The 24,504-nt window shown below is 45.5% G+C and overlaps 9 protein-coding genes across 21 annotated transcripts; 5 read left to right on the top strand and 4 right to left on the bottom strand.

Moving 5' to 3' along the window:
- Positions 1–50: 50 nt before the first annotated feature.
- FOIG_03147 (cystathionine gamma-synthase) lies at positions 51–2,467 on the top strand. Of its 2 annotated transcripts, XM_031200838.1 has the most exons (3): positions 51–336; positions 404–498; positions 564–2,467. In XM_031200838.1, the coding sequence occupies exons 1-3, from the start codon at positions 289–291 to the stop codon at positions 2,233–2,235; spliced, it is 1,815 nt and encodes a 604-aa protein (XP_031068362.1). In that variant the 5' UTR covers positions 51–288; the 3' UTR covers positions 2,236–2,467. The 2 variants fall into 2 exon arrangements, with proteins under 2 accessions (XP_031068362.1, XP_031068363.1); XM_031200839.1 differs by having other exon boundaries at positions 404–2,467.
- FOIG_03146 (uncharacterized protein) lies at positions 303–5,444 on the bottom strand. 5 transcript variants are annotated; one of them, XM_031200834.1, is made up of 6 exons: positions 4,638–5,098; positions 3,962–4,129; positions 3,006–3,890; positions 2,406–2,951; positions 2,323–2,345; positions 303–2,265 (listed from the first exon to the last, which is right to left on the bottom strand). In XM_031200834.1, exons 1-4 carry the CDS (start codon positions 4,717–4,719, stop codon positions 2,509–2,511), a joined length of 1,578 nt encoding a protein of 525 aa, XP_031068358.1. In that variant the 5' UTR covers positions 4,720–5,098; the 3' UTR covers positions 303–2,265; positions 2,323–2,345; positions 2,406–2,508. The 5 variants fall into 5 exon arrangements, with proteins under 5 accessions (XP_031068358.1, XP_031068359.1, XP_031068360.1 ...); XM_031200835.1 differs by having other exon boundaries at positions 303–2,257; XM_031200836.1 differs by having other exon boundaries at positions 303–2,345; positions 4,242–5,444.
- Positions 5,445–5,690: 246 nt separating this feature from the next.
- On the top strand, positions 5,691–8,567 carry FOIG_03145 (DnaJ like subfamily A member 5). 2 transcript variants are annotated; one of them, XM_031200831.1, is made up of 3 exons: positions 5,691–6,025; positions 6,082–7,435; positions 7,487–8,567. In XM_031200831.1, the coding sequence occupies exons 1-3, from the start codon at positions 5,916–5,918 to the stop codon at positions 7,604–7,606; spliced, it is 1,584 nt and encodes a 527-aa protein (XP_031068355.1). In that variant the 5' UTR covers positions 5,691–5,915; the 3' UTR covers positions 7,607–8,567. The 2 variants fall into 2 exon arrangements, with proteins under 2 accessions (XP_031068355.1, XP_031068356.1); XM_031200832.1 differs by having other exon boundaries at positions 5,691–7,435.
- FOIG_03144 (cysteine protease ATG4) lies at positions 5,758–9,618 on the bottom strand. Of its 2 annotated transcripts, XM_031200829.1 has the most exons (4): positions 8,791–9,618; positions 8,568–8,736; positions 8,284–8,508; positions 5,758–8,232 (listed from the first exon to the last, which is right to left on the bottom strand). In XM_031200829.1, exons 1-4 carry the CDS (start codon positions 9,368–9,370, stop codon positions 7,845–7,847), a joined length of 1,362 nt encoding a protein of 453 aa, XP_031068353.1. In that variant the 5' UTR covers positions 9,371–9,618; the 3' UTR covers positions 5,758–7,844. The 2 variants fall into 2 exon arrangements, with proteins under 2 accessions (XP_031068353.1, XP_031068354.1); XM_031200830.1 differs by having other exon boundaries at positions 5,758–8,508.
- A 691-nt stretch (positions 9,619–10,309) lies between these two features.
- On the top strand, positions 10,310–12,853 carry FOIG_03143 (uncharacterized protein). Of its 2 annotated transcripts, none has more exons than XM_031200828.1 (3): positions 10,310–10,698; positions 10,799–12,111; positions 12,159–12,853. In XM_031200828.1, exons 2-3 carry the CDS (start codon positions 10,937–10,939, stop codon positions 12,607–12,609), a joined length of 1,626 nt encoding a protein of 541 aa, XP_031068352.1. In that variant the 5' UTR covers positions 10,310–10,698; positions 10,799–10,936; the 3' UTR covers positions 12,610–12,853. The 2 variants fall into 2 exon arrangements, with proteins under 2 accessions (XP_031068352.1, XP_031068351.1); XM_031200827.1 differs by having other exon boundaries at positions 10,767–12,111.
- FOIG_03142 (histone H2B) lies at positions 11,702–13,761 on the bottom strand. The gene is made up of 3 exons (XM_031200826.1): positions 13,334–13,761; positions 13,195–13,266; positions 11,702–13,141 (listed from the first exon to the last, which is right to left on the bottom strand). Exons 1-3 carry the CDS (start codon positions 13,494–13,496, stop codon positions 12,963–12,965), a joined length of 414 nt encoding a protein of 137 aa, XP_031068350.1. The 5' UTR covers positions 13,497–13,761; the 3' UTR covers positions 11,702–12,962.
- Positions 13,762–14,329: 568 nt separating this feature from the next.
- Positions 14,330–14,500, top strand: FOIG_03141 (uncharacterized protein; the record flags this gene model as incomplete). Its single annotated transcript, XM_031200825.1, has 1 exon — positions 14,330–14,500. The coding sequence occupies one exon, from the start codon at positions 14,330–14,332 to the stop codon at positions 14,498–14,500; it is 171 nt and encodes a 56-aa protein (XP_031068349.1).
- Positions 14,501–15,306: 806 nt separating this feature from the next.
- On the top strand, positions 15,307–16,347 carry FOIG_03140 (histone H2A). Its single transcript, XM_031200824.1, has 3 exons — positions 15,307–15,650; positions 15,734–16,026; positions 16,080–16,347. The coding sequence occupies exons 1-3, from the start codon at positions 15,595–15,597 to the stop codon at positions 16,133–16,135; spliced, it is 405 nt and encodes a 134-aa protein (XP_031068348.1). The 5' UTR covers positions 15,307–15,594; the 3' UTR covers positions 16,136–16,347.
- On the bottom strand, positions 16,174–17,478 carry FOIG_03139 (NADH dehydrogenase (ubiquinone) 1 beta subcomplex 9). Of its 5 annotated transcripts, XM_031200821.1 has the most exons (5): positions 17,262–17,478; positions 17,043–17,175; positions 16,909–16,987; positions 16,805–16,846; positions 16,174–16,745 (listed from the first exon to the last, which is right to left on the bottom strand). In XM_031200821.1, the coding sequence occupies exons 1-5, from the start codon at positions 17,282–17,284 to the stop codon at positions 16,717–16,719; spliced, it is 306 nt and encodes a 101-aa protein (XP_031068345.1). In that variant the 5' UTR covers positions 17,285–17,478; the 3' UTR covers positions 16,174–16,716. The 5 variants fall into 5 exon arrangements, with proteins under 5 accessions (XP_031068345.1, XP_031068347.1, XP_031068346.1 ...); XM_031200823.1 differs by having other exon boundaries at positions 17,043–17,478; XM_031200822.1 differs by having other exon boundaries at positions 16,909–17,175.
- Between the last annotated feature and the right edge of the window lie 7,026 nt (positions 17,479–24,504).

Here is a 24,504-nt window from a genome sequence, read left to right as displayed (position 1 = left end):
ACTTGAATCCATTCACTAGCACTGCCTATTCTCCAGGATTTCTGGGTACATGCCAAAGACTCACACAGGCTTTCCCCTCCGGTTCTCGGACATTTTTCCCCCTCGATCCAACCACAGCGCCACCAATTCACATCGAGTCAAAAGAAAAAAAGTTGTCTCACATATACTTTTTGTATAAACTTACTATTCGGTATATATCGGCTTCAAATATACCGACCAAAGTCTATTCATCATTACCTTCTTCTCTCTTCATCCATTTCATATCAACTTCATCTGTTCAACATTATAATGCCAGAGATTGGCCTGGGCGAGTCCATTCCTCCCGACACGGCACATGTGAGTCAAGACCAAACAATTGAGTGTGTATCTATCATGTAACTATTTTACTAACTGATGTCTTTAGGCCGTCAGTGTCTCTTTGCCAACATGGAAAGCAAATGTCGGATACGAAGAGGGCGAGGATTGGGTTGTGAACCGTCTGACGACGGGTTACCCTCGGTGAGCCGAGCCATATCAACTGTCGTGCTATACGAAGTACCCTCACTTACATGAAACTCCAACAGATTCTTTGTCCATAAAGGTATTCAGGCTTTCGCCAAAGACATTGTTGATCGCTATGGCAGTCCTGGTCAACAGGCCATGCTCTTCCCTACACCGCGAGTGGCAAACCGCTGTCTAGACTTCATCCTCCAGCGAATCTCTCCTGAGCTGGCGAGTCAGGTTCGCAACATTGACTTTACTCTGGACAAGTCAAAGGAGCTCTCGCCTGTGCTGAAGAAGCTCACTTCCACCATCTCAGCTGTTGTTTATCCCTCTGAGGTATTTCCAATTGCCAAGCAGTACTGGCAGCACACCGGCGAGGGCACGTCCAGTAGACGTGCTGAGTTCTGCCACGGCCTGTTCAAGGATGATCTCCTCATCCCAGCTGCTCGATCTCGGACTCCTCCTGAAGCCTCGCAGGGCAGACCTTTCCGCGGTCCAAGACGCTATACTCGCCCGGGCTCAATCGATGGTGTCTCTTCTCCGGCCCCTTCAACGCCCAAGCAACCTTCGCCGGAGACTCCTGTTGAGTCTCTCGAGAGCTCACGTTTCCTTGAAGAGCGCTTTGGTAGAAACCTCGATTTGTCCATGGTTGAGCGTGCCAAGTCTGCTATCCGTAGACGTATCGCTGGAGCCATGGCTCATGACGTTGATCTGAACAATGGCCCTCTACCTGCAATGACATCCAACACTCGCGGCATGCCCAACCTTGAGGAGAGCGACGTCTACCTTTATCCTGCTGGCATGAACGCCATTTTTAATGCTCACCGTGCGCTCCTTCACGCAAGAGAGCCAGCACAGAGTATCAACTTTGGTTTCCCTTATGTGGACACACTCAAGATTCTGCAGAAGTTTGGCCCTGGCTGTCTCTTTTACGGACACGCATCTGCAGAAGACCTCGATGATCTCGAGGCACGACTCAAGAACGGCGAGCGGTTCCTCGGCCTCTTCTGCGAGTTCCCTGGAAACCCCCTGTTGACATGCCCTGACCTCACTCGCATCCGCAAACTGGCGGATGAATACGACTTCGCAGTCGTTGTCGACGAGACCATTGGCACATTTGCCAATATCAACGTCCTCCCTGTTGCAGATGTAGTTGTCAGCAGTCTCACAAAGATCTTCTCGGGCGACTCCAATGTCATGGGTGGAGGGCTTGTTCTCAACCCTGAGAGCAAGTATTACCTCACACTCAAGACTACCATGAACGAGATTTACGAAGACAACTACTGGCCTGAGGATGTCATCTTCATGGAGAGGAACAGTCGCGACTTCGAATCTCGAGTGGTCCGCATCAACGCGAATTCGGATGCTATCTGCGAAGTGCTGCGAACACATCCCCTTGTCAAGAGCATCTACTATCCCAAGTACAATGACTCCAAGTCTCACTACGAAAAGGTCCGTTTGCCAGATGGCGGATACGGCGGTCTACTTTCTGTCGTATTTCAGCAAAAGGAGCATGCTCAGGCCTTCTTTGACGCATTGCCTCTTGCAAAGGGACCAAGTCTAGGAACAAATTTCACATTGGCCTCACCGTATGTTCTCCTGGCCCACTACCAAGAACTGGAATGGGCTGAGCAGTTTGGCGTTGATCCTTATCTTGTTCGTGTAAGCGTTGGTTTAGAGGAGACTACCGAACTTCAGGACACTTTTACAAACGCCTTGAAGGCGGCTGAGGCTGTGTCAATTACGAGCTGATGATAAAAAGCAAATAAAAGTGCTGTTTTCCTTGCACATAATCGTCAATCTGCGTTCTATAAAGTTCATGCCATTACTGTTCCGTACCGATGCAGTCTTCCGTCGTAAATCTAAAGAACGATGTTAGTTGACTGTGCCCTTTACTGGTAGACAGATGACACAGAACTTACAAATGTCATGGTTCTTTCTGATGCAAAAGTCCGTGTCAATCCAAGTCGCTCAAATATGCCGTGATGATAATAATAGTCGTGTCCATGTCTGAGCCTCTTGAGCTCACATTATGCAGCATTCCTGGTGGACATAACCAGGCCCGTAGTCCTCGATACCACGCTCAATCTCGTTCGCGCGCGCTTTCTCTTTGACCTCCTTTGCAAAATATTTCTTCATGTACTTTTGTAGCTCGTAGTCAAGATTCATCGCAGAAGCCTTGAGGACCACATCTGCTCTGCACAATGGGCAATGCTTCTCCTTTCGTCGCTGAATCTTGATGACACAACGGATACAGAATACGTGTTGGCAGTCGAGACGGACAGGCAAGTAAGCTACTGAGAAACAGACTGGGCAAAGATAGTCGTTCAGCTGGGGGACCTTGGATACGAGCTCTTGCGACATTTGTGCGCAGACATCTCGTGCAATGGTGCCTGCTAAGAGCTTGTCTGAGTGAACAACGGTAGGGAACTTTCTAGCAACTCCCAGTGCTGTTCGTTTGTCAAATTCTTTGGCGATGTCAGTATCTCGGGCTTGACAAGCAGTTGGCATATCCTACTTACTCTTGAGAATTTTGGCAACGGCAGTCTTGTTAAGCTCCTGGAACTGCATGTTCTTTAGAAGGGACGCATTCAAGTTGATGAAGCGGGTGAAAGCTGCCTTGCTCTCGGGAAGCTTGAAATCTTTGACGAGATTCTGCTTAGCGACCTGGTCCTGGAACCATTGCAGCTGCCTCAGGGCGACTTGACTTGAGCGTTCTCCATGGTCTTGTTCGTGGGTAGCGAAGAAGATCTCAGCATCCAAATACAGCTCGAAGATTTGTCGCCATCGTGCAAGATCTGTCTTTGAAAATCGCTTCGGCTTTACGACCTGTTCAACTTCTTTTCCAAGCGCTACGATTTCCGAGGTCATGGTTTTCTCTTCCTCCATTTGCAGAGCATCAAGGTTGTTGACATCGCTCTGAAGCATCTCGAAGAATTCGGCATCGAAAGTCAGGGGAACCTCGATGATTTCATACGTTCCTTCGGTCGTACCAGTAGCAGGTGAGGTCGGCGAGGCTGGGTCTGAGCCATTGCTTGTAGGTTCAGCGATGGATTCTGTTTGTTCGGAGTCGCTTGCTGGCGTTTCGGTAATTTTGACAGTCTTTTCGTCGGCGAGAGCAATGGCGAGCTTGTCGTTGGCTTCGTCAGCGAGCGCATCGACCGTTTCGGCGGAGGGTGCAGATGTGGTCTCGACAACGGTTTCGGCTTTTGCGGCATCCTTCACAGAGTCCGGGATTGGCGATTTAGTGACAGGCTCGACTTGCGCCGGTTGGTTCTGGGGGAGGTTGATTGCGATCTTGTTGAGAAAGTCGCGCGTGTTGGGCGCAAGCGAGGCATCGACGGGGACACCATCTTGAAGATGGACCTGTACGGTGAGTTTTGGGCGGAGGTGAGAGTCGGCACCGCCTGTGGAAAGTCAGTCAGTTTTGGGCTGAGACAACCGTTGAAAACGTTGGGGTCAGTCCGTCATGTCATACCGTTGAGTTTATACTTCAAGGCCACAGGAGACGTTTCATCGGGGTTGAGGAGCTCGCGTAACGTCTCAGGATCGAGTCCAAGCTCATGTAGCTCCCGCGCAACTTTCTTGAGACATTTCTTGAGCTGGCTATAGGGAATAGCATGATCTACCCAGTGAGCAGGGAAGTCTGTGAGGCTTAGTTAGACACTAGGGTGCACAAAAGTGATAGCATTATGTAAATAAGGTATACTGAATATGAAACAACTCGAATACGAACAAAACATGTGAATTAGACGAACCTTGAGCTCGTAGAGTCTCTTTGAAATCGTGACCGAATTTCATGGTCGCCAAATTGGTGGAGCAGCAAATCCAGTGTCAGGAGTTTTCGCATAAGAGAGGCACGCGACCACTTGCAGTATAAGGCAGTTGGTGGCAAAAAGACGGGAAAAGACGAAAGAATAAGAGCAGACCAAGCGACGCTTAAGGCTTAAAGACTCGGATCGCAGGAGAAAAGCAGGGGAAGGATCAAGAATCAAGTCAGGGAAATGCGCCGCATCAAGGAGAAGGAGGAGGAGAAGAATAAGTGAGTGAGTGCCATTAGTTGACTAGGTAATTAATGAATGACCTCGTGTGTGAAAAAGATCGATATTGTATCAAAAGAGAATGGGAGGGAGGGAGAGAGGGAGAGACCTAACTTAATGCAGACTCGCCCACGTAAATATTGGCACCGATTTCGGGTAACTCGTGGTCTTTTTCCCTCTGAATGGTGTCTTCCATTTGCTATAGAAGAGGGAAGAAACGGGTAGGGATGAGCCTGGAGTGGGCTCTCGGCAATCTCTTGCCGGCAGCGGTAGAGGCGTTTAAATTGAATGATACCTCTCATGAATCAGACCAACTGCGTCGTTCGACCTTTTTCGCTGACCGAGACTCGAGACTCTTTCAAGCCAGACCTAGACCAGATATTTTCGCATTCCCCCGATCGAGTTTTGCATTATCGACGTTGGTGATTGGTTCACCATGGTATAATCAGTGGTGCCATGGATGAAAAAGTGGTCAGATGACTGCTAAAAAAAGAAAAAACCAGCCTGTATGGCAATGCAAATCTGGTCAAAAAGTCATGATGCCAACAGCCAAGATGCAAAAGATTGCCATGTCCATCCAATAACTGGACTATCGACGTCAAGGCCATCAAATTTCAGACGAACCGCGTCTGTGCTCTGTTAGCTCATCGATCACCCGTACAACTAGTCCATTCTCTTCAGCCTCGTGTGTGATCCAGGCTTTGCCATTGGTAGACCCAAGGTTTCTAGATGATTTCCTTGAGGAACCATCAACAGTGAAATCAGAGATGCAAATGGCATGAAGGCGTTGATCCGGTGATTTACACCGGCATTAACCTGATTCATTCACCGTACGAAGGATATCTCATAATGGCGTAAGAGCGAAATGAAGGTGAATGGAGAACCTACTAATTGTTAGTCATGAATGAACCAAAGGTAGCGTTGTACCTGATTGACAAGTAACGAATATTCAAGACTAGAGCAGCTCGTGTGGAAAGGGAACATGTGATAGTAAGAAATGATGGTAATCAAAAGAACGACCATACTATACCCATTAAGAATGAGACTGTCTTCCATAAACTTGTATGACTCTTTGTGAATCATCCGGCGTACAAAGTGAGATAGCATGGCGAGTAACAAATGAGCTTACACGCTTCTAATGGATCTTTTCTGGAAAACGAAAATAGCGGGGATACATCCTGCGGGGAGAAAGCAAACTTATTTTTATTTGGTCTGATTAAATTGTCTATCTTTGATTTTGCCCCGCGATGCCCCTCCTTCACACAAAGCTCCAAGTCAACACCTGAAATATATCATATATAAATCACTGCCTTTTTTATTATTTATTTTCCAGAAACAACAGATTCGACCGAAACTCTCTCTGGCCCCGTGTTGCTCATTCAAGTAGTAGCCATGGGAGCCCAACAATCCTCAGAAAGCTCCAATGCTGGTGGCCCAGCTCCCGTCGCAAAAACTTGTTACTACGAACTGCTCAGTGTTGAGCGTTCTGCTACAGACGACGAGTAACTCTCTCCGAATATACCCCTCTAGGTCTTCCTACTGACCCTTTCTTGAATAGAATCAAGCGAGCTTACCGCAGAAAAGCACTCGAGCTTCATCCTGATCGCAACATCAATGATGTCGAGACCGCCACACGCCGCTTTGCCGAAGTTCAAACCGCTTACGAGATCCTATCTGACCCTCAAGAGAGAGCTTGGTACGATTCACACCGCGATGCCATCCTCAGTGGAAGAGACGGTGACGATGACGGCCAACCTACTACGTTCCGCAATGTGCGACTCACATCGGCTGAGGAGATCATGGGCTTGATCCGCAAGTTCAACGCTGCGGTACCCTTCGATGACGAACCCACGGGTTTTTACGGAATCTGCAGGGAAACTTTTGAACACTTGGCCATGGAAGAGGAGGCTGCTGCTGACAACGACGACCTCGACGTCCGGGACTACCCAACTTTTGGATCCTCTGACGATGACTACGAGGATGTTGTGAAACCGTTTTACACCACATGGACTGGTTTCGCAACCGTCAAGTCATTCGCATGGAAGGATAAATATCGACTCTCCGATGCCCCCGACCGTCGTGTCCGCCGTCTGATGGAGAAGGAGAACAAGAAGATGCGGGAGGACGCCATTCGCGAGTTCAATGATGCTGTCAACTTCCTCGTCGGCTTCGTGCGCAAACGAGACCCCAGATACCTACCCAATTCGCAGACCCAAGACGAGCGCCAGGCTTCCCTTCGAAATGCTGCTGCGGCCCAGGCCGCTCGATCGCGTGCTGCGAACCAGGAGCGCATGGCATCATTCGAGGTTCCCGAATGGGCCAAGGCTCGATCCGACGACAATGGAGCAGAGGGGGGGTTTTCAGAATCTGAAGAGGAATCAGAGGTTGAGATTCTGGAGTGCGTCGTATGCAACAAGTCGTTCAAAAGCGAGAAGCAGCTTGAGGCGCACGAGAAGAGCAAGAAGCACATCAAAGCTGTTCAACAACTGCGTCGGCAGATGAAGCGCGAAGGTGCTGAGCTGGAGCTTGATGTGTCATCACCACATGAGGCAAATGCGAACAAGCAAAAAGATGTTGCAGCACAGAAAGACAATGTTAAAGAGGAGTCGTTAGGATCGACTCAAGGTGAAATTGTATCACCTTCTGCAGCGGATTCGTCTCTTGCCGCAACACCTGCTGAGTCTGCAGACGCATCAGACGACACCGACTACGCGCCCAGGGATGTTGTCGAGGAGAGAATAGCTTCAGCCAGCAAACTCAAAACGGCTGGCGATGTGCCTAACGAAGACGATGAACTATCAGCATCAGTGCAGGATCTGTCTGTTGATGAGCCTGCGCAGGGCAAGAAGGTCGGCAAGGCCAAGGCGAAGCGCGCCAAGAAAGCTGCGGCTGCACAGTCGCAGAAAGAAGAAGTATGTTGATTGATGGGCATCCTTCTGATACAAGCTGACAACAGTTCATAGCCACGGTGCGGAGTTTGTGGGGAGACTTTCGCTTCTAGAACCAGGCTGTTCGTCCATATTCGAGAGGAAGGACATGCGGAACTAAAATCAGTGACTGGTGGAGGCAAGAAGAAGAGGTGATTAAGGATCTAACGCACACGATATGCATATTGCATTCGGCCATATCACCACTCGGCAGGTAACATCAGACAGCGCGTGAATAACGCGTTGTATCACGCAGCCTGAAACGACAATATCGTGATAAAGAGTGTCATTCAAATCGAATTCAATGTCTATCCCGACGCAACGCCTGGTCCTGCCAATCATTATGGGGTGCAGGAAATTACAGCCAAAAAAAACGCCGGGCCCAATAACCAATCTAGGCCTCCTGAATGGTATCCGTATCATCGTCACTTAGCGTCTCAACTTCGTCAATTGCGCCTTCGCGGCCCTCGCTTGAGCCTCCGTGGACTGCGTTTCGCTGCGCCACATGGATAATCGACTTGCCTTGAACGTGCTTCACGCTACGCTTCCAGTCCTGCCAGTCCTCCTCGCTTCGAATCAGAAAACCTATCAGCATACTAGGATCCATCTCGCGGACATGGATGCGGCGCAGTCGAGCAGTATGACACGATTCTATCTCTTCGCTGGTGTAATCCATCGGGTTCTCGTGGTAGGGGAGGGCGGGCCTTGTATGATGAGGATCAAGGTAAAATAGGAAGGAACCTTGCGAGCCGATGAAGTAATGGGATGAGGATGGACGGCCTCTGCGCATGGTCAGTACTATGAATGTACGAAGAGTAGCATGCAGTACTCACCCTGCGATACCAACGGACTGCGGCATCTGAAGAGCTGCAATCAAAGCTTCCCAATAGACGGGAGTTATCTTATCTAATCCCAGCCGAGTTCCTACCAATACAAGCGTGGGGTGGAAGGCTTCGCCGGTTGGATTCGCAATTTTCATAAAGTCATCTTCGTAGACATCAGGCCCATCGCCAGTGGAGTATACCCTGATTGAGGGCTCATGTGAGTTCGCCAATGCTCTTCACGTTATGTGTTAGTGCGGATATCGTGTGTAACGGTGGTGAGAACCCGGACGTACTGGATACAGCGGGCTGTTGCTGATGGACCAAACCATTCACCTGGATACTTGCCACACGCGCTGGCACCATGTCGGACAAAACTGTGGATTGAGTATGGAGCTCTTGGATCATCGGCGAAATCTTTGAGGATTCGACATTCCTCTTCTAGTGATTGTCCCTGACGCCAGTCTGTACGATGTTAGGCATGTGATATAGTCTAGTGTGGCGGGCGCTTTGACTTACCTCTCCCGAGGCGAACGAGTGCGATGGTGTTTGCAAGTAAACTTTGACCAGACCGAATCATGCATCCCCATCCGCTGTCTGATGAGAATGGGCTCTGATCCCCTAGTTGGCTCTTGAGTCTCATGGACAGTGACAGTGAAGATGTGGCTTGGGGGTTCGTGGAACGAGGAATGGGTTCGAACTCGGATCTGTAAGTCATCCATATCCTTGATTCAAAATCGGTTATGAAGCCAGATGGCCATCCACCGTCATTGGACTGGTCGTCGTATGCCAGTGATGATGAGAAACTGCTCGATATTGATTCTGGTGGGGTTTCTGGGGCATTTGTCGGTATGTTGGGCGATCGAGCTGTATCCTGATCTTCGGTGTCCGACTTTGGTGCTGGGGGCGGCGTCTGGGGATTGTGTTCATCGGACTTTGAGTTTTTCTTGTCGCTTAGCTTGTAGGAGCGTCCAAGACACCAGACTGGGTGATCGTGGGCAACATCGTTGGTAGGTTCTGGATCCCAGAACATCTGCACGATCCGTCGATAACGTCCTAGGTCGACATTGGCCATGGCGTTCTCCATGTTGATAGACATGGATCTCAAGCTTTCATCTGTTTGCTCGTTCGTTATAGAACCGGAGGAACCTAGGAACGAGATACAATAAAAAATGTAAGAGAAGTGCCTCGACAAGGAGGCAACATGAGGCTTCTGGTGGGATAGAAGGCAGCAGATGGGAAACGGGCAGATGGGGTCCTGGCTATGGGTGAGCTTTGGCCTTAGCCTGGCAGTGGGGAGTCAGCTGGGGCCGGCGGGCGGCGGGGGAGAGACGACCCAGTAGCTTGTGACTCGCACCCGGAGGCCAGCCCGTGAGAAGCGCCTGAGGTGGACTTCGGTTCCAGTGGAGCCAATATTGGCTGTAGGTACTCGGTACCAACGCACGCGATATGGGATCTGATGCACAGACCACCCGTGGCACGTCTCGACGTCAGGCTCGATATCTGTTGAATTGCTTGAGTTGAGTTCACATAGCCTGTAGTTGATGGAAATGCTGGAAATTTTTGTGCTTCTGTACTTATATAATCTGTTTACACGTATACATACGCGTTTTCCTACATCCTCATCCCTTCTTATCATAGTGGGGTTCTGCATGTGTTTTGCGGGAAAGTCAACTTTTCATACGATGATTGATCCTCTGGGTTCACTGGGATATTGGGTAAAACACGATGATGTCAGTTTACAACGTATAGGCATTTTAATATGCAAAAGATACAACCCATAGACACTTAAGACATAAGAGAGAATATGCTCATATATTTAACAGTTTATTTTACATGTACTTTCGGTTGAAAATTGCAGATGTCCAGTTCTTGATATTGTTTCATGTTCCCACCCTATACCCAAAAATGGGTGACTGTGAATACATCGGTACGTACCGCGACTGCCTGGCCGCACCCTGCCCGTAAGCTTTCCCGCAAACGCTCAAGCGGATCCGCCAAAAACAATACCGCCTCCCGCTTGTATCCTGCATCACGGCTTCTTTCAATGACACTTATCTATAGGACACGGAGCTCCACTATATTTTCCGAGCCAATCGATAGATCAGCGGCAACGCAAAGTCCACCGCGGGGTGACTCGTTTTCTTTGCCATCGACAAAGATCTGTAACATCTTTCTCTCACCCAAAAACCAGCATTATTTTTATGGTGCCCAACTACTATAAAACTCAATCGGTTCGCCACATTGGACTCTCACAATGAAGGCCACCTCTCCCTGATCTTGCTATGGCCAAATACAAGAGGGGAGCTCCCGCTTTCCGTGGCGCAAAGAACGCCAGGGGAGGACGAGGAGGCAGGGGAGCTTTTCGTGGAGGTGGGAGCTATTCATCAACGCCACCCCGAGTCAATTTTGTCAGAGAAGAAACTGGTACGGATCACCTTGAGGCGCAATGCGCACATGCTGAAGTGCCTGGACGCTGACCTGATATATTACAGCTGGATTCACACTTGCTGACGAAGCTCGCCAGACGTCGCAACATGACCATTCTACATGGGGCAATTCCAGCCTACGACTGCGACCAGTCACTTTCGTCAGCGCTGGACCTAGCGAACCTCTGAAGCTTTTGGATGCGATTGTTGACCCAGCCGACGAGGAACTAGAAGCAATGACCGAAGAGGAAGAAGTGCACGAAAAGGAAGAGGAGGTCAAAGATGACCAGTTCGATGAACAGAGCTCTGAGGAATCGACCGACAAAGTTGACTTCATAGGCCCCGATGACCTCGAGGAAGCTATACAAGCCGAGACTGTACCTGAAGAAAGCACACCACAGGAAGTACCATTCTTCTTTGATCTCACAGGAGACCAGTTGCAAAAAAAGAAGGATCTACCCCCAGTGGAGATACCGGATAGACCATCATCGAGGAGCAGCACCTCGAGCGAGGAAGTGCTTCTCTTCAAGGGCCGAGGTGCGCAGAGAAACGTACAATCTGTGCCTGATATCGACATGGCGCAGATGCAGACTGAAATCCGTGTCGTCGAGCAGGCCATCATCGCTGAGCCGGCCCATTCAGCACAATCACCAGCTCCCGAACTGCAAACGGAACCAATCCGTAGCAAAAACCTATCCAAGAAGGAGAAAAAACAGAAGAAGCGTGAGAAACGCAACGCGAAAACCAAATTTGATGACGAGGAGGATGCCATTCTCGCCGATTACATCGCCAACCTCAAGGAAAACACTGAAGTTGATGATTACTTCAAGGAACTGCTCGAAGGTGGAAGACACTCGGACGATAGTGGCGTATCCGAGTCAGCCAACGTTGCAGGAGATGACACGGATGCTGATACAGACGATGCTGAAGCGACCAACGGAGATGAGGTCCCAAGCGAGATCGATGATGAGACACTCGCAAGACTGATCGCCGGCCAGCAACTTGGTCAAGATCTGGGTATGGAGGATGTACATTTCGGAGACTCTTCGAGCGACTCCGACTCAGACGATGACGACACTGGCAAGAGGACGAAACAGCGCCAGGAATTTGACGATGATTTTGATTTGATGGATTGGGATCGCCCCAGCCTGCGTCGGCGCAAAGGCAAAGGCGCTCGAGCTCAGATCAGCTTCAATATGTCCGATTCCGAACTGGAAGCATCTCTCCAAGCCAGCTGGAAGAGCGATCGTCTCAAGAAATCCGAGCGAAAGAAACAGCGAGAGGAAATGCGTGCCCTAGGCATGCTAGGCAAAAAAGACCCTGACGATCTGCGGGTCAAATATCCAGATGGAATGAACATGGACCAAGTCGCAGATGAGCTACAAACATTCCTGATGGGTTCTGACGAACAGTGAGTTATCATTAAGTTACTTATGACTTTTAACTGACTAGTTACAGACTTAATTTCCCCCCAATGGATAACAATGCGCGCAAGATGATCCACGAGCTGGCGAGCAAATTCAAGCTCAAGTCCAAGTCGATAGGAAAAGGCGACCAACGAAGACCGACACTTCATCGAACGAAGCGTACGCCTCCTTACGTCCCAGCAACCTTCGATCAAGCTCTCAAGCGCGTCAATCGCAAGTATCTTCCTCGCTCGGACAAGAAGGGCAAGAAAGGGAATCGCTTGCCGCCTGCTCGTGGTGGCACTTCCGTCGCGGCCGCTACATATCAAGACGGTGAGGTGGTTGGTGCTTCAGCGCCAGAATTGGGCATTGAGAATCGTGGAAGAGCGATGCTGGAGAAGATGGGCTGGAGCATGGGAACCGCGCTCGGAGCCTCGAACAACAAAGGCATCATGCAACCTGTTACTCATACAATGAAGCGCTCAAAAGCTGGACTGGGATAGAAGTTGGTCAAACGTTCATCATGGCACTTTAAGGAGTTGGAGGAATGCAATACACTGTAGAGATTAGAAACCAGTGGCATCAGGCACACATGTAACAGTGAAAGGATGGGACACAAAGCTTATGTGCACGAATTCATTTGACCGAGACCCTATTCTCGATGTTTATTGTACAACCGCGAACCCCGTTGCCCGTGTGTGAAGACATTGCCCCCAGGAAATAAAACAAAACCATCCGTAACGCATTATGAGGCCCCTAAAACAGGGCTGGATCCCCGTGAAACCTCAGACTCATGACACCCTGATGCCACGCGTGAAAAACCAAATGCCCAAAACAAATCAAGCCATCAAAGCACTTATTTCGTCGAGGAGGAGTACTTGGTGACAGCCTTGGTACCCTCAGAGACGGCGTGCTTGGCAAGCTCACCGGGGAGGATGAGGCGGACAGAAGTCTGGATCTCTCGGGAAGAGATGGTGGACTTCTTGTTGTAGGCGGCAAGCTTGGAAGCCTCAGAAGCGACGCGCTCGAAGATGTCTGGACCAGAAGTCAGATCAAGTTGGACTAGAGAAGTAGATGAAGCGACATACCGTTGACAAAAGAGTTCAGGATGGACATGGCACGGTTGGAGATACCAGTGTCAGGGTGGACCTGCTTGAGGACTGGAGATGCAAGTCAGTAAACGCGTTACCAAAACAAGACGCGATCGAGATGGGAATTGGAACTCACCCTTGTAGATGTAAGAAGAGTAGGTCTCCTTGCGGGTCTTGGAGCGCTTCTTCTTGTCACCAGAGGCGGCAGTCTTCTTGCCAGCATCCTTCTTCTCAGGAGCCTTGGAGGCAGTAGCGGGAGCCTTGGAGGCGGGCTTCTTGTCAGCAGCCTTGGGAGCCATTTCGAAAGATGAAGAGGTTGGAAAAAGTGTGGGTTGGTTGTGTCGATTGAGTAAGAACTCGTGCGTTGAGTAAGTTGGTGTGAGGCGAGAAGATGCTGTTGTAGATGGGAAGTTGATGGCGAGAAGAGAAGATCGGGGAGTGGGTTGGGTTTTTGTAGCTGGCGCGTTGTCGGTGTTAGCGGGTTACTGATTGCCTGGGGGGCGTGCGCACGCGTGCTTGCTTCAATTGCGCGGGCCTGCTTAGCGGCTGGTGGAGGTGATCTTGGGAGGGGACCTGCCAGGCCAGCCCCTCTTTTCTGTTGCTGCTGGTGAAATAAAAATTGGGTGACGGTTCTTTTTTTTGATTGGCTCTGCGCACTCGCAATCACGCTGCGAGCTTTACAAGGTTGGCCCCCACAGCATCCTTTCCGTCATCGTTTGATGGGAGCATCCATTCCCATTCCCATTTTCATTTTCATTTCCGCGTCGTGGTCTCTTTGCTTCCTTCATCCTCTTTCATCCACCTCCCAGCTCCCGCATCTCAGCCCGGGTCATTATTCTCTTGCTCTTTGACTTCTTTCCTTTTACATATCACTTCTACTCATAGTATAGATACTTTTATCCAAAACATGTTACTTGAATCCATCATGTCCATCTCGTGGACCTGTTTAAAATGTCGTGATGACTCCAGATATGACCGATTTTTGACGTGACAGTCTTGGAAGGACCGTAGTAAGCGTGAAATCTACGTAAATCGAATCGTATACAGTCCAGATTCGGGTCCTTTGCGCCCAGATCGGTTCGAGCATCCCTGCCTACGCGTCCGTCTTTCTCATCAACGCGTCCGTTCCGTCATGAAGGAAGGCTCCGGACTGTGGCCCGTCACGGCCGCAACGCATCGCCATTCGGTGTCCGTCGTCGTGAATCCTGAGGATGCCGTCCCGGCTTCTCTCCACACCTGCATCCGTTTGAGTCCCGAGACGGAGATCTATAGGGCTATTGGCTCCGTCGTGACGGGTTCCTGACGGATCTCGAAGAGATCTGATAACGAAAAGCCGGGGATTTTGATTTGTGGACCGTTCACACATGCAATATACGTCACAGTACCTGAATCTGGGGTTCATGGAGTCAAATTGAGGCTTAAATCTATCTCTAAGTACTAAAAAAAAGAAAATTTTGAAGTTGTATACACCTTTCAAAGGTGTATACTGGTCAAATCAAAGTGAAAGAAAAAAAAAAAAAAAAGACACAAAATATGCCTTGGTATGACCAAGATGGATCAAACCTCACAAAACCAAAATAATATCAGACCAAAATGGGTCAAAGTAAAAGGTCAAAGATCAGACCAAGTTGGAACAACAACTTCAAAGAGACCAGGTGGAGGAATCAAGTCCAAAAAAATCACGCAAACGAGAGCGCGACCGAGCAACAACAGAGCAACCGGACCAGACCAGTTTCAAACGAGATGAGCTGGACCTGGCAAAAGTTGACAAACGTGGGAGGCCAAAGGTATCGGAAAACTGCAGTGACTCTGACTGATTGTGAGTGTCCAACGTGTCCTCCAATCATCAAATCGCTCCACGTACAGCAAAAAATGAGGACAGGAGGAAAAATGAAAATGGAGGACGAAAAATCTTGTGGTGCGGGCAAGGTGAGAGGAGAAAGCAGAATAACGCGCAAGTGATCTTGGTTGGAGAGATCAGACTTGACATGGGCGCGCGGGGGCCAGGGCATAACATAGAAAATCGGTTTTATTATTTCGCCGGGGGCCATTTTAGTGGACCATCGACCACTGACCAGTAATGAGTGTTGCAGGCGCGCCAGGGGTGCCCGATTTTATTTTTTAATGCGTCGAGGAGCTTGGTTTCCCAATTTCGCCAAATGCGGCTAGCCCCAAATCGCGTTGCCAGCTGCAAGTGAGTGATCTGGGATCAGAGCTCCCGACGCGCGAAAAGTACTTAACCTCTACGTCCCCCGCCAACGTTATCTCTTCCGCTTCTCATCAACCAATTGTCATCACAACCAGTCTCTTCGCCTCTTCCATCCATCTCAACCAAGTCTTTCAGACTCCTCAATCACTTCATTTTAATCTACCACCCCAAACCACCCAACCTTCAAAATGACTGGCGGCGGAAAGTCTGGCGGCAAGGCCTCTGGTTCCAAGAACGCGCAATCGTAAGCCTTACCTCTTCGCCTACTTTGACGCGCCTTTTCGATCGCATCTTTTGCTTTGATCTCAAGCTAACACTCTTCTCTAGGCGATCTTCCAAGGCTGGTCTCGCGTTCCCTGTTGGTCGTGTCCACCGTCTTCTCCGAAAGGGCAACTACGCTCAGCGTGTCGGTGCCGGTGCTCCCGTCTACCTCGCTGCCGTTCTCGAGTACCTCGCTGCTGAAATCCTCGAGTTGGCTGGTAACGCTGCCCGTGATAACAAGAAGACCCGTATCATTCCCCGTCATCTTCAGCTCGCCATCCGAAACGATGAGGAGTTGAACAAGCTTCTGGGTCACGTCACCATCGCCCAGGGTGGTGTCCTCCCCAACATCCACCAGAGTATGTTCTCCGCTCTGCTTCATCACTTTACACCATCACTAACATCCCTCCAGACCTTCTGCCTAAGAAGACGGGTAAGACTGGCAAGAACGCTAGCCAGGAGCTGTAAATGGTTCATTTGGTTCTTGTTTTTTCCATGCGATGGCTGGTTGTTTGGGTTGTCATGACAAAGGGGTCACGGTTTAAGGGTTCATACGGTTGTTTTTCATCAGTTTATTCGCGCGTTAGGGTTGTACAATAATCCCCCACGGCTATGGTCATGAAATAAGAATACTTCAAAGATCTACATCATCGCCTCTTGGTCCTGCTGTGAATGTTTTCGCCACTTGATATCACCATCCTATCTCGCGTGATTATGTCTTGCTCTCGCTGCCCTGGACTTGGCAAGCCGGCTGTTTGCAACTGCCATTTCCTTATGATCCGCATTCAACTATCGCTTCCAACATAACCATTTGCTTGCGGTGATTAGCTTTCCAACATGCACTATCGATAAGATTCCTGGCGCTCGTACGGATAGAGTGTCGGTAAATGCTGATTCTTGTGGTTGAACCTCAACCTCGTTCGCACTGATGTGGTACTTGAATGACCAAATTCATTTGATTCATGCTACAGTCCTCTCCGCGAGCCCATCTGTATCCTCTTCTATGTACATATATCCTCTCGTACAGCCCAAATAATCCAGTCGGGTTTTTAGTGTCGGTTGACAGGGTGTGGGGGAGCTGTTCACATATCAGTTTCCGGATTATCCATGGCAGGGTGCCACCGGGTAGGTACTCACGGTCGAGAACAGGCGACGGGAGGTTTCGCTCGTACTTGGAACCTGCGGCGGTATCATTAGCATTCTGCACATGACGACTCTTCCCGTATGCTGGCGAGACATACCTCCGGGGGCTGTCGGGGGAGTATAAGGGTCAGGGTGCTTCCAGCTCTCTAGCAGCTTCTCGGTCTCGGTCAATAGAGCCTGTGCATCGGAATCAGCGCCGAGATCATCTTCCAATCGCCAATTGGTGACAAACCCTTTGATGCCGGGGATCGGTGACATTGCGGTTGGCCTCGAATAGTGAGCGAATATACATAGCCTGGCCACGCCACAGGTGTCGATGGACGGCCCAATCTAGCGCCAGCTTCAATGAGCGGCGGTAGAGGGATCTGGATATGATGACAGTCAGCGCACGGAGCTCGATGAATCGGCAATCGCTGGGCCGGCGGTTCGGGAGGAGGTAAAGGTTACTGACAAGGCAGCTCGTCGCGTCGACATGGTTTGTGAGGTAGTGAGAGTACGCGTGACCGGGCCCAGTCGAGAGAGGCTCCTCGCTATCGGGCAATTGGTCGGGTTTCGCGGGGATATCTGCCGTCTGGCGTTCGCTCGAGGGTTTCGTTGTTATGCTGGCCGTCTCGGTCGAGGTTGGGATACCACGAAGAATGTCGACAATGACGGCAAAGATTTGGTGCCTTGTTGCCTCGTTCCGATGAATAGCCGATCAGCTTCAACTACCCTGTACCTCGAAACAATATCGATTCAATGCATTACTGGTTCGACAGAGGCTTCTTGAACAAGCTGAACGGTCTTAAGGGGTTCTATGTGTTAGATATAATGATAAAATCAATTAGAAGCTAGATCGAACGAAGCTGGCGGCTCGATCTTGATATTTTGATAATGGTTGCTGATTTAATATGCATATGACAAGATAGTACTAGCAACTAACAAGTGAATTTGAAGAGAATGTCAAGCTCAGCTACCATGTCGGTGGCAATGAAAACGCTGCCTCAAAAGAATGAAAGCGAGTGAGAATTAGTTTTCCTTGAGTAAGTACAAAATTCATTGTTGCTGGTATCAGTATGAGCTATTCAAATGGTGCCAGAGACAGCCTGGTACAACAGCAATTGAAGTGCACGGACCAATATCTGAATTAGTTTTATGCGACATCCCATTGGTTGATCTTAAGCTGCCAGAACAAGGTAGCTTCGAGCTGAAACTGGGGAGAAGCCGCGCCACATATCGCATGTTGAGCCACACTCGCAGTGCCTTGGCTCCGAAATATGACTTATTCACTCCGGCAATAGTGCACTGACTGAGTGCATCGTAGTAAGAACTCTGGTACTGTCATTGAGCACTCGAACTCGAGGCCTCACTAGCCTCAGTTGCTGTGATATATCCGATGGAAGAGTAGTTGAGCTGGGTCCCTGTGTCTATTTGGCATTACATGAAGGCATGAGACATGATCGACATACTGAAATCTCAAATCCAGCAGCTACGGACTGTAGTAGGAGCAACGACAAGTACTCGGCGAATCCGGTCATTTGAGCTGATATGAGATGTTTATGATCAGCCTACTGGAGTCTCACTGGTAGCGCACTGAACGAGATGTATGCTGAGGTGGCTGATACAAAGTGAATGTTTGTAAAGCAAGAAAGGGGCACCCAAGCTGAAAACCTTTAATTTTCAGCTTACTAGAACTTATAATAAACATGATGGACATTCCTAGAGTGAGGCGGAATATTACTCACACTGCACCACGGGGCAATGTCGCCTAAACGTGGTTTATAACGGGGATACCCAATCCACCAGCATGCTAACAACTACTTCACCATTATACCGAAACAATTAACCAGTAAATCTAAAAGCCAGAAAAGATACAGTGACATGTAGTGACATGGGGCTATATACGATTAGCTGTGGCCTAATTGAGGGTGAAGATGCAGCTGTACCCAGGGCGACGGTGAAACCTGCGAAGCATGGAAAGCCTCTGGATGTGAGAACAAAAGAAGAGCTTCACCGATATTATACCAAGGGGCCTCAATCATACTGATAGGTTGTCCACCTGAAACTGCGAGCTGCGTGAATGTCTTTGTGTCCTAGGTCCGGCTAAAGGCTAAGTATGAACACCGAAGGGTAAACTTCTGAAATTGAGATCAGTACAGTCATGCTTACTCGAGGCCTTACGCACCCCAGTGCCCAGTTTGAATTGAACGCCGTGCTGAACTCCTGAGAAAGGCTTCATGATATATAAAAAGTAGTACATACATTCATACCGCGGATGAAGGACGAAGAAGCGAGACTGAATACAAGTCTAAAAAGGGGTGAACGGACAACCTGAACTTGTGAAAGCATTGCTATAGAGAGTGATACGATTCGTGAGGAGTTGCATAGAAGAATAGCTCTCAGAGTACAGGGTCTCAGGGATACTCACGTCACCAATGTAGCTGGCACGAAGACTTGGGCATTGGGAGTGTTGGCACTTAACGATTTTTACCGTAAAAGTGGCTCATTGTGCATGGAGTACTCAATTGCTGCAAATTTCGGGTTGGTGTTAGATTTGTGCTTGAGTTTCTCTTGGACAAAAGCTCGTTTCAAGAAGTCTGACTCATGGATGAAGTTCTTTCTCCCTGATCCTTGAGATTGTCATAGGGAGTGCGGACGTAAGACCAGCAAACCAGCGGATATGATAAGCAATGTGAGAGAAAACTGATGGTCCAGATATACAGTGACTCGATAGCGACATTCGCCAGACGATAAAATGTCTGAAAAGAGGGTGCCGCTGGTAACTCGGAAGCAAAAGTTACTATCAGGAACGATCAGACTTACAGTCACGGCCCCTAGACCCGAAGTCGACGAAACACAACCCAAATATGTTTCTATCTACCAAAGTTTAGACACTAAACATGAGCGAAAGTCTGTTGGACACCTTCCAATATGGCTAACACCATGGATCTTGTCGTGAGAGTTGAAACGAAGAAAGGACTTGGCAGAGACTGGGTGATTGTGTGACGGCTGTAAGAACTTAATATGAACTGAAATGCCATCCCCAAGCCGAATCGCGACGTTGAAAGGCGAGCGTCAGGGCCCTCAAGAGGAGAGCTTGTTCTTCTGCCATGTTCCCCAGAGGAGTCACACTGGAGTCTCTCAGGACAGCAGAACTATACCGAGAGTCACTGAATTCGTCTGTGTCACTGATTATCTATCAGTACTCAGAAAAGTATGACCAGGGCGCAAGGTTATCACACAAGCTCCGGACTTTGGTCTTGGTAGGGGCGAGGGGAATGTTTTCGCAGAACAACCTGTCACCTTCCAATGGACTGAATGAAACCCAAAACTTCTCACTGACCTAGTCCAAAGACTGCTACTGTTATAGAGGCAGAATAAAGAGTAGAAAAGTGCCAATGGGGAACGAGAGTGGCCTTGGGAGATGATGTTACAGCAAGCAAAACCAGCACAGAATAGGCGAGAAGACTCGTATTCTTATTCATGTAGATCAACCGACGAAATCCGACTTGGGTATCAATATTGCTAGTATTGCACCTTGAAGTCCCCCTGAAATACTGGTCAGTACGACTACTCATACGCATCTATGATACACAAATCCGAAGCACTCTGTACCTTGGAAGACGAAATCTTAACAAGGAATTGAACGAGAGGCGGGAGCGCAACCAAAAGCTAAGCGACAACATTCACGACACTGCATGTGGAGCGAGTGAAACTGGTTCCCGGGCATCATCAGTTCATACTCAAACTTGGCTGAGAAAGGCCACAAGGCCAGCCCAAGAGAGACCAACATGAGAGGCTGGCATTCTTTTCTAACAAGAACTGAAATCGAATTGGCACTTGTCGGTGAAGGATGGGGTTTTCACACATATTTGACAGGCATCAAACCCAATCACTGTACTTCTGGCAGCTGTGATGCCTGAGCAACAGTCCGAGGACAAAGCTTTATACGCGAATGATAAGCCGGATCATCTTTGGTGATCAAAGACTTTGTGCTGGAGAGGCGTTGCTAGGCGTAACCACTGAAGGAGGACTAGAATACTTTCACGCCACTGATTGGCAAGGGACCTGAAAGCCATAAAGGGCACAGGGAAGAAGGATGTATTCAGTACAGAAGATCTCTCCTTATCCTGTCTAGGCGCCTCAGAACCGTGAGGGAAAAGCTGATGTCCCATTGACACGACTGGGCTGGACCAATAGCCAAAACAAATCTGACGTCTCGCTGCTCTGCAAACAATAAGAATCAAGACGGCCTCAATCACCATCAGTGGTAAGTGGGCATATGGTTGTGTAGGCTCTACGTATCGTTGTTTTCTGCCAGGTACGCCAACCTTTTGACAGTTCGATATGCATCAAGTTGCTGTGGGAAAATACGGTTTATCACTACTCCATGGCACGCACATGTGAAACTGGACGATTACAAGGCAATGGGCCAAGATAGACACAGAACTTTGCGCACACATCAAAGGCCAGTATAAACACAGGAGGACACTAGCAATAGATTGAGAAAAGGAAAACATCATGAGCTTTGGCTTAGACATTACAAGCCCTTGAATATTTTAGCGTGTTATTGGAATTGACATTCAGAGGAAGAACAGCGTTGTTAGTGTGCAGGTTCTCAAGTGGCTGGAGCTGTAGTGAATGGAAGCTTGCATCATTATTACCAACTTTCTCATTTCTCGCTTGCAAGTCCACGACCAACCCATATTGCAACTTGGATGGACCCTTATCGCGGAGAGCGATAATACTTCATTAAATGCAGAATGTTTCCCGTCTCAAGTCGATATGCTCGGTATTTCATTAAATTGTGCAAATACGATGCCGATGTTTGAGATCTACAAGTGAGCAGCTGGTGTTTTACAGAGAGTCAATATGCATAGATAACAAATATTGTCGAGAGCTTAGTAAGGATATTCATAAATACAGGCAAACAGGTAGAGAGACTGTTGCGAGTCTCATGCAATTAAATGGCATGCAGGTTTATGCACTGAGAGTTATGCTTACCAGCCTCACCTTACTATCTTATCCATTCTCGCACTACGGCAGTGATTAATGTACCTTTCTCGCAAGGTACAAAGGAGCTAAGCATATCAACCCCACATTTGGAGGCGGACAGGGTTGCCAGTAACAGGGATATGCAGATAAGCGAGGATTGAAGTAGCAGATAGGTAATTATAACGCTGGCCTGTAAGCCACTATAATCCAGGGGGTTATAGGGGGTTTTCTAGCAGCTTATAAGGCAGATATAATAATATAACTATTAGTAATATAAAGGTTATTATAAATCTTTTTAAATTAATTATATATTTTTTTTAAATTATTTAAGCCTAAGTATTATATTAATTATATTTATTTTTTATTTAAATTTTTTAAAGTTAAAATACCTATTTAATAATATATAAAATAAAGCTAAAGGTATTAAAGTAAGATAATAAAATAAGATATTTATTTTTAATATAATATAATATACCTAAGTATTATTTAATTATATTTATCCTTAACTTATATTTCTTTTATTATATTATCTTATAACTTAATTTAATTTATTATTAACCTATTAAGCTAGCCTTAGCCTATTAATATTTATAGTTTTTCCTTAAATATTAAAACCTTTTTTTCTTAATTTTTTTTTTTTTTTTTATTTTTTATTTTTTATTTTATATTAGCCCTTAATTCTTACTACCTAATATAATTCTATTAATAAAGGCTTATTATTACTTTAATATATCTTAACCTTACTTTAAGTAATTAACTAGGTTTTTTAATATCTCTATTTAGCTTAATATAATTAATAAATATATATTATAAATAAGTATATATTATATTTTTCCCTTTTATATTTAACTTTTTATCTAATTAGATAATTCTTAATAATTAAAAATAGTATAACCTTTAAATAAAGCTAAAACCCTTTTTATACTTTAAGCCCTTTAAAATAATTTAAAACTTAATATCTAATATACTATAAAGAATTATAAGATCTCTAAGTATAAATTATATTATTATTATAATAGTATTTAATTATAATATAATTAGATCCTAAAGTTATAAAAATTATTTAATTTAAAGGAATAAATAATAGTTTAATTTATCCTTAACCTAGATTTCTAAGGATTTCTCTTATAATTATATTTTATAAAAAAAATAACTAATTCTCTGCTTATTAATTATAATATATTACTTATTAGTAAGTACTAGGCTTATAACTTTATAAAATAATAACTAAAGCTAAAAATATATTTATTTTATAAATATAATTATTAAAAAGCTAAATATAAAAATCTAATTATTATTTATAATTAGTTTAAGCTTATATAAAATATAATTATAAAATATAATATCTAATTAGATAATATTTAAAACTTTAATAAAATTAATTTTATAATAGGCCTTATTATAGCTAGAATAGCTATTATAGGTTTAAAAATATAAAAAAGGCTAAAATTAATATAGCCTAAAAACTAGGAATAAATTACTATAATCTAGGTAATTAATATAAAAGGTTAATTAATTATATTATTTATTATTAATATAAGTTAATATTACCTTATTAATTAATACTAAGAATATAACCTCCTAGGTAATTAGGTTATTATAATAAGCTAAAATAGGTAAATAAATAATAAGCTAGGTCTTAAGTAGCTAAAGTACTTTAATTAATTTATAATTAACTAATTAACTAATCCTTATTATCTCTTAATCCTTAATAATTATAAAAGCTATTACTTAGCTAATTTTAAAAAATATTATAAGGAGAATAAAATTATTATACTTTATATATCTACTTATATATTTTATTTACTTTAGCCTCTTAATATTAGGTACTTTAGGCTATTAAAATAGGCTTATAATTAAGAAATAAAATATCTAATTAAATACTTTATAACTTATATTTCTAAAACTAAGTTCTTTTTTACCTTTTATATTATATTTAAAGCTATTTTTATAAAAAGTAATATTTAAGGAGGTTTTAAAAGAGTTAGGCTTATTCCTCTTAACTTAGAAATTATAATCTTAAAGCTTAATATATAGCTATAAACCCTAATACCTCCTAAGGAGGCTATTTAACTATTAATACTATAGGCTTTAAAGACCCTAAAGATAATAATTAAGGCCTAATCTTAATCTACATACCTTAAAAGGTAAATTAAAAGGTATTATAATAACTTCCTAGAGTTTATTATTAAAGCTTTAAAGTTAGCTATTAAGGTAATAAAGGTAATTATATATAAGGTTATCTTATTAAAGGCTAAGCTTTATAATCTTTAAGATATAAATAAGATATTAAGTTAATATTATAAGGTAAAAAGGATTAAATTATAAAAAAAAAGGATTATAATTATATAAGAAGTATTATAAGTAATTAATTAAATAAATATTAATATATAAGTAGTAGTTAAATTATTAAAAAGTAATAGTTAAGGAAGGTTAAAGTAATTAGGTAATTAGCATTATAATATATATAATAAGAGTAAGTATAATATAAAAACTTATTAGGTAGTTCTTAAGTTATTTAAGGAGGAATTTAATATATAAAAGCTAGCCTTTTTAAATTATAATTTAAGCTTTTAAATTATAAGTTAAAAAGGTTAAAGAAGATATAATATATACTTATTTATAATATATACTTATTAATTATATTATAATATATTTAATAATAAATATATTTTATATAATATTATAAAGTTATATTTAATAATTAAAAATTATAAAAT

This window comes from Fusarium odoratissimum (genome assembly GCF_000260195.1).
Source record: "Fusarium odoratissimum NRRL 54006 unplaced genomic scaffold supercont1.4, whole genome shotgun sequence".
In the NCBI taxonomy this organism is placed as follows: Eukaryota; Fungi; Ascomycota; class Sordariomycetes; order Hypocreales; family Nectriaceae; genus Fusarium; species Fusarium odoratissimum.
The sequence above is the reverse complement of the archived record's forward strand: the minus strand, read 5'-3'. Positions and strand labels throughout refer to the sequence as shown.

Coding starts and splice junctions, on each gene's coding strand:
- FOIG_03139 (XM_031200819.1), bottom strand. CDS start 17,284: ATGTCGACGCGACGAGCTGCCTT. Junction 17,176..17,261: donor TCGACGCGACGAGCTGCCTT/GTCAGTAACCTT, acceptor CATCATATCCAG/ATCCCTCTACCGCCGCTCAT. Junction 16,746..16,804: donor CCCGTCGCCTGTTCTCGACC/GTGAGTACCTAC, acceptor ATATGTGAACAG/CTCCCCCACACCCTGTCAAC.
- FOIG_03144 (XM_031200829.1), bottom strand. CDS start 9,370: ATGTCTATCAACATGGAGAACGCCATGGCCAATGTCGACCTAGGACGT. Junction 8,509..8,567: donor GCAACAGCCCGCTGTATCCA/GTACGTCCGGGT, acceptor CATAACGTGAAG/AGCATTGGCGAACTCACATG. Junction 8,233..8,283: donor CAGTCCGTTGGTATCGCAGG/GTGAGTACTGCA, acceptor GACCATGCGCAG/AGGCCGTCCATCCTCATCCC.
- FOIG_03140 (XM_031200824.1), top strand. CDS start 15,595: ATGACTGGCGGCGGAAAGTCTGGCGGCAAGGCCTCTGGTTCCAAGAAC. Junction 15,651..15,733: donor GGTTCCAAGAACGCGCAATC/GTAAGCCTTACC, acceptor ACTCTTCTCTAG/GCGATCTTCCAAGGCTGGTC. Junction 16,027..16,079: donor CCTCCCCAACATCCACCAGA/GTATGTTCTCCG, acceptor ACATCCCTCCAG/ACCTTCTGCCTAAGAAGACG.
- FOIG_03142 (XM_031200826.1), bottom strand. CDS start 13,496: ATGGCTCCCAAGGCTGCTGACAAGAAGCCCGCCTCCAAGGCTCCCGCT. Junction 13,267..13,333: donor CTCTTCTTACATCTACAAGG/GTGAGTTCCAAT, acceptor TTGCATCTCCAG/TCCTCAAGCAGGTCCACCCT. Junction 13,142..13,194: donor CCTGAACTCTTTTGTCAACG/GTATGTCGCTTC, acceptor CTTCTGGTCCAG/ACATCTTCGAGCGCGTCGCT.
- FOIG_03143 (XM_031200827.1), top strand. CDS start 10,557: ATGGCCAAATACAAGAGGGGAGCTCCCGCTTTCCGTGGCGCAAAGAAC. Junction 10,699..10,766: donor TTTTGTCAGAGAAGAAACTG/GTACGGATCACC, acceptor GATATATTACAG/CTGGATTCACACTTGCTGAC. Junction 12,112..12,158: donor CTGATGGGTTCTGACGAACA/GTGAGTTATCAT, acceptor GACTAGTTACAG/ACTTAATTTCCCCCCAATGG.
- FOIG_03145 (XM_031200831.1), top strand. CDS start 5,916: ATGGGAGCCCAACAATCCTCAGAAAGCTCCAATGCTGGTGGCCCAGCT. Junction 6,026..6,081: donor CGTTCTGCTACAGACGACGA/GTAACTCTCTCC, acceptor TTTCTTGAATAG/AATCAAGCGAGCTTACCGCA. Junction 7,436..7,486: donor CACAGTCGCAGAAAGAAGAA/GTATGTTGATTG, acceptor AACAGTTCATAG/CCACGGTGCGGAGTTTGTGG.
- FOIG_03146 (XM_031200833.1), bottom strand. CDS start 4,719: ATGGAAGACACCATTCAGAGGGAAAAAGACCACGAGTTACCCGAAATC. Junction 3,891..3,961: donor CTTGAAGTATAAACTCAACG/GTATGACATGAC, acceptor GACTTTCCACAG/GCGGTGCCGACTCTCACCTC. Junction 2,952..3,005: donor CGTTGCCAAAATTCTCAAGA/GTAAGTAGGATA, acceptor ACATCGCCAAAG/AATTTGACAAACGAACAGCA.
- FOIG_03147 (XM_031200838.1), top strand. CDS start 289: ATGCCAGAGATTGGCCTGGGCGAGTCCATTCCTCCCGACACGGCACAT. Junction 337..403: donor TTCCTCCCGACACGGCACAT/GTGAGTCAAGAC, acceptor TGATGTCTTTAG/GCCGTCAGTGTCTCTTTGCC. Junction 499..563: donor CTGACGACGGGTTACCCTCG/GTGAGCCGAGCC, acceptor AAACTCCAACAG/ATTCTTTGTCCATAAAGGTA.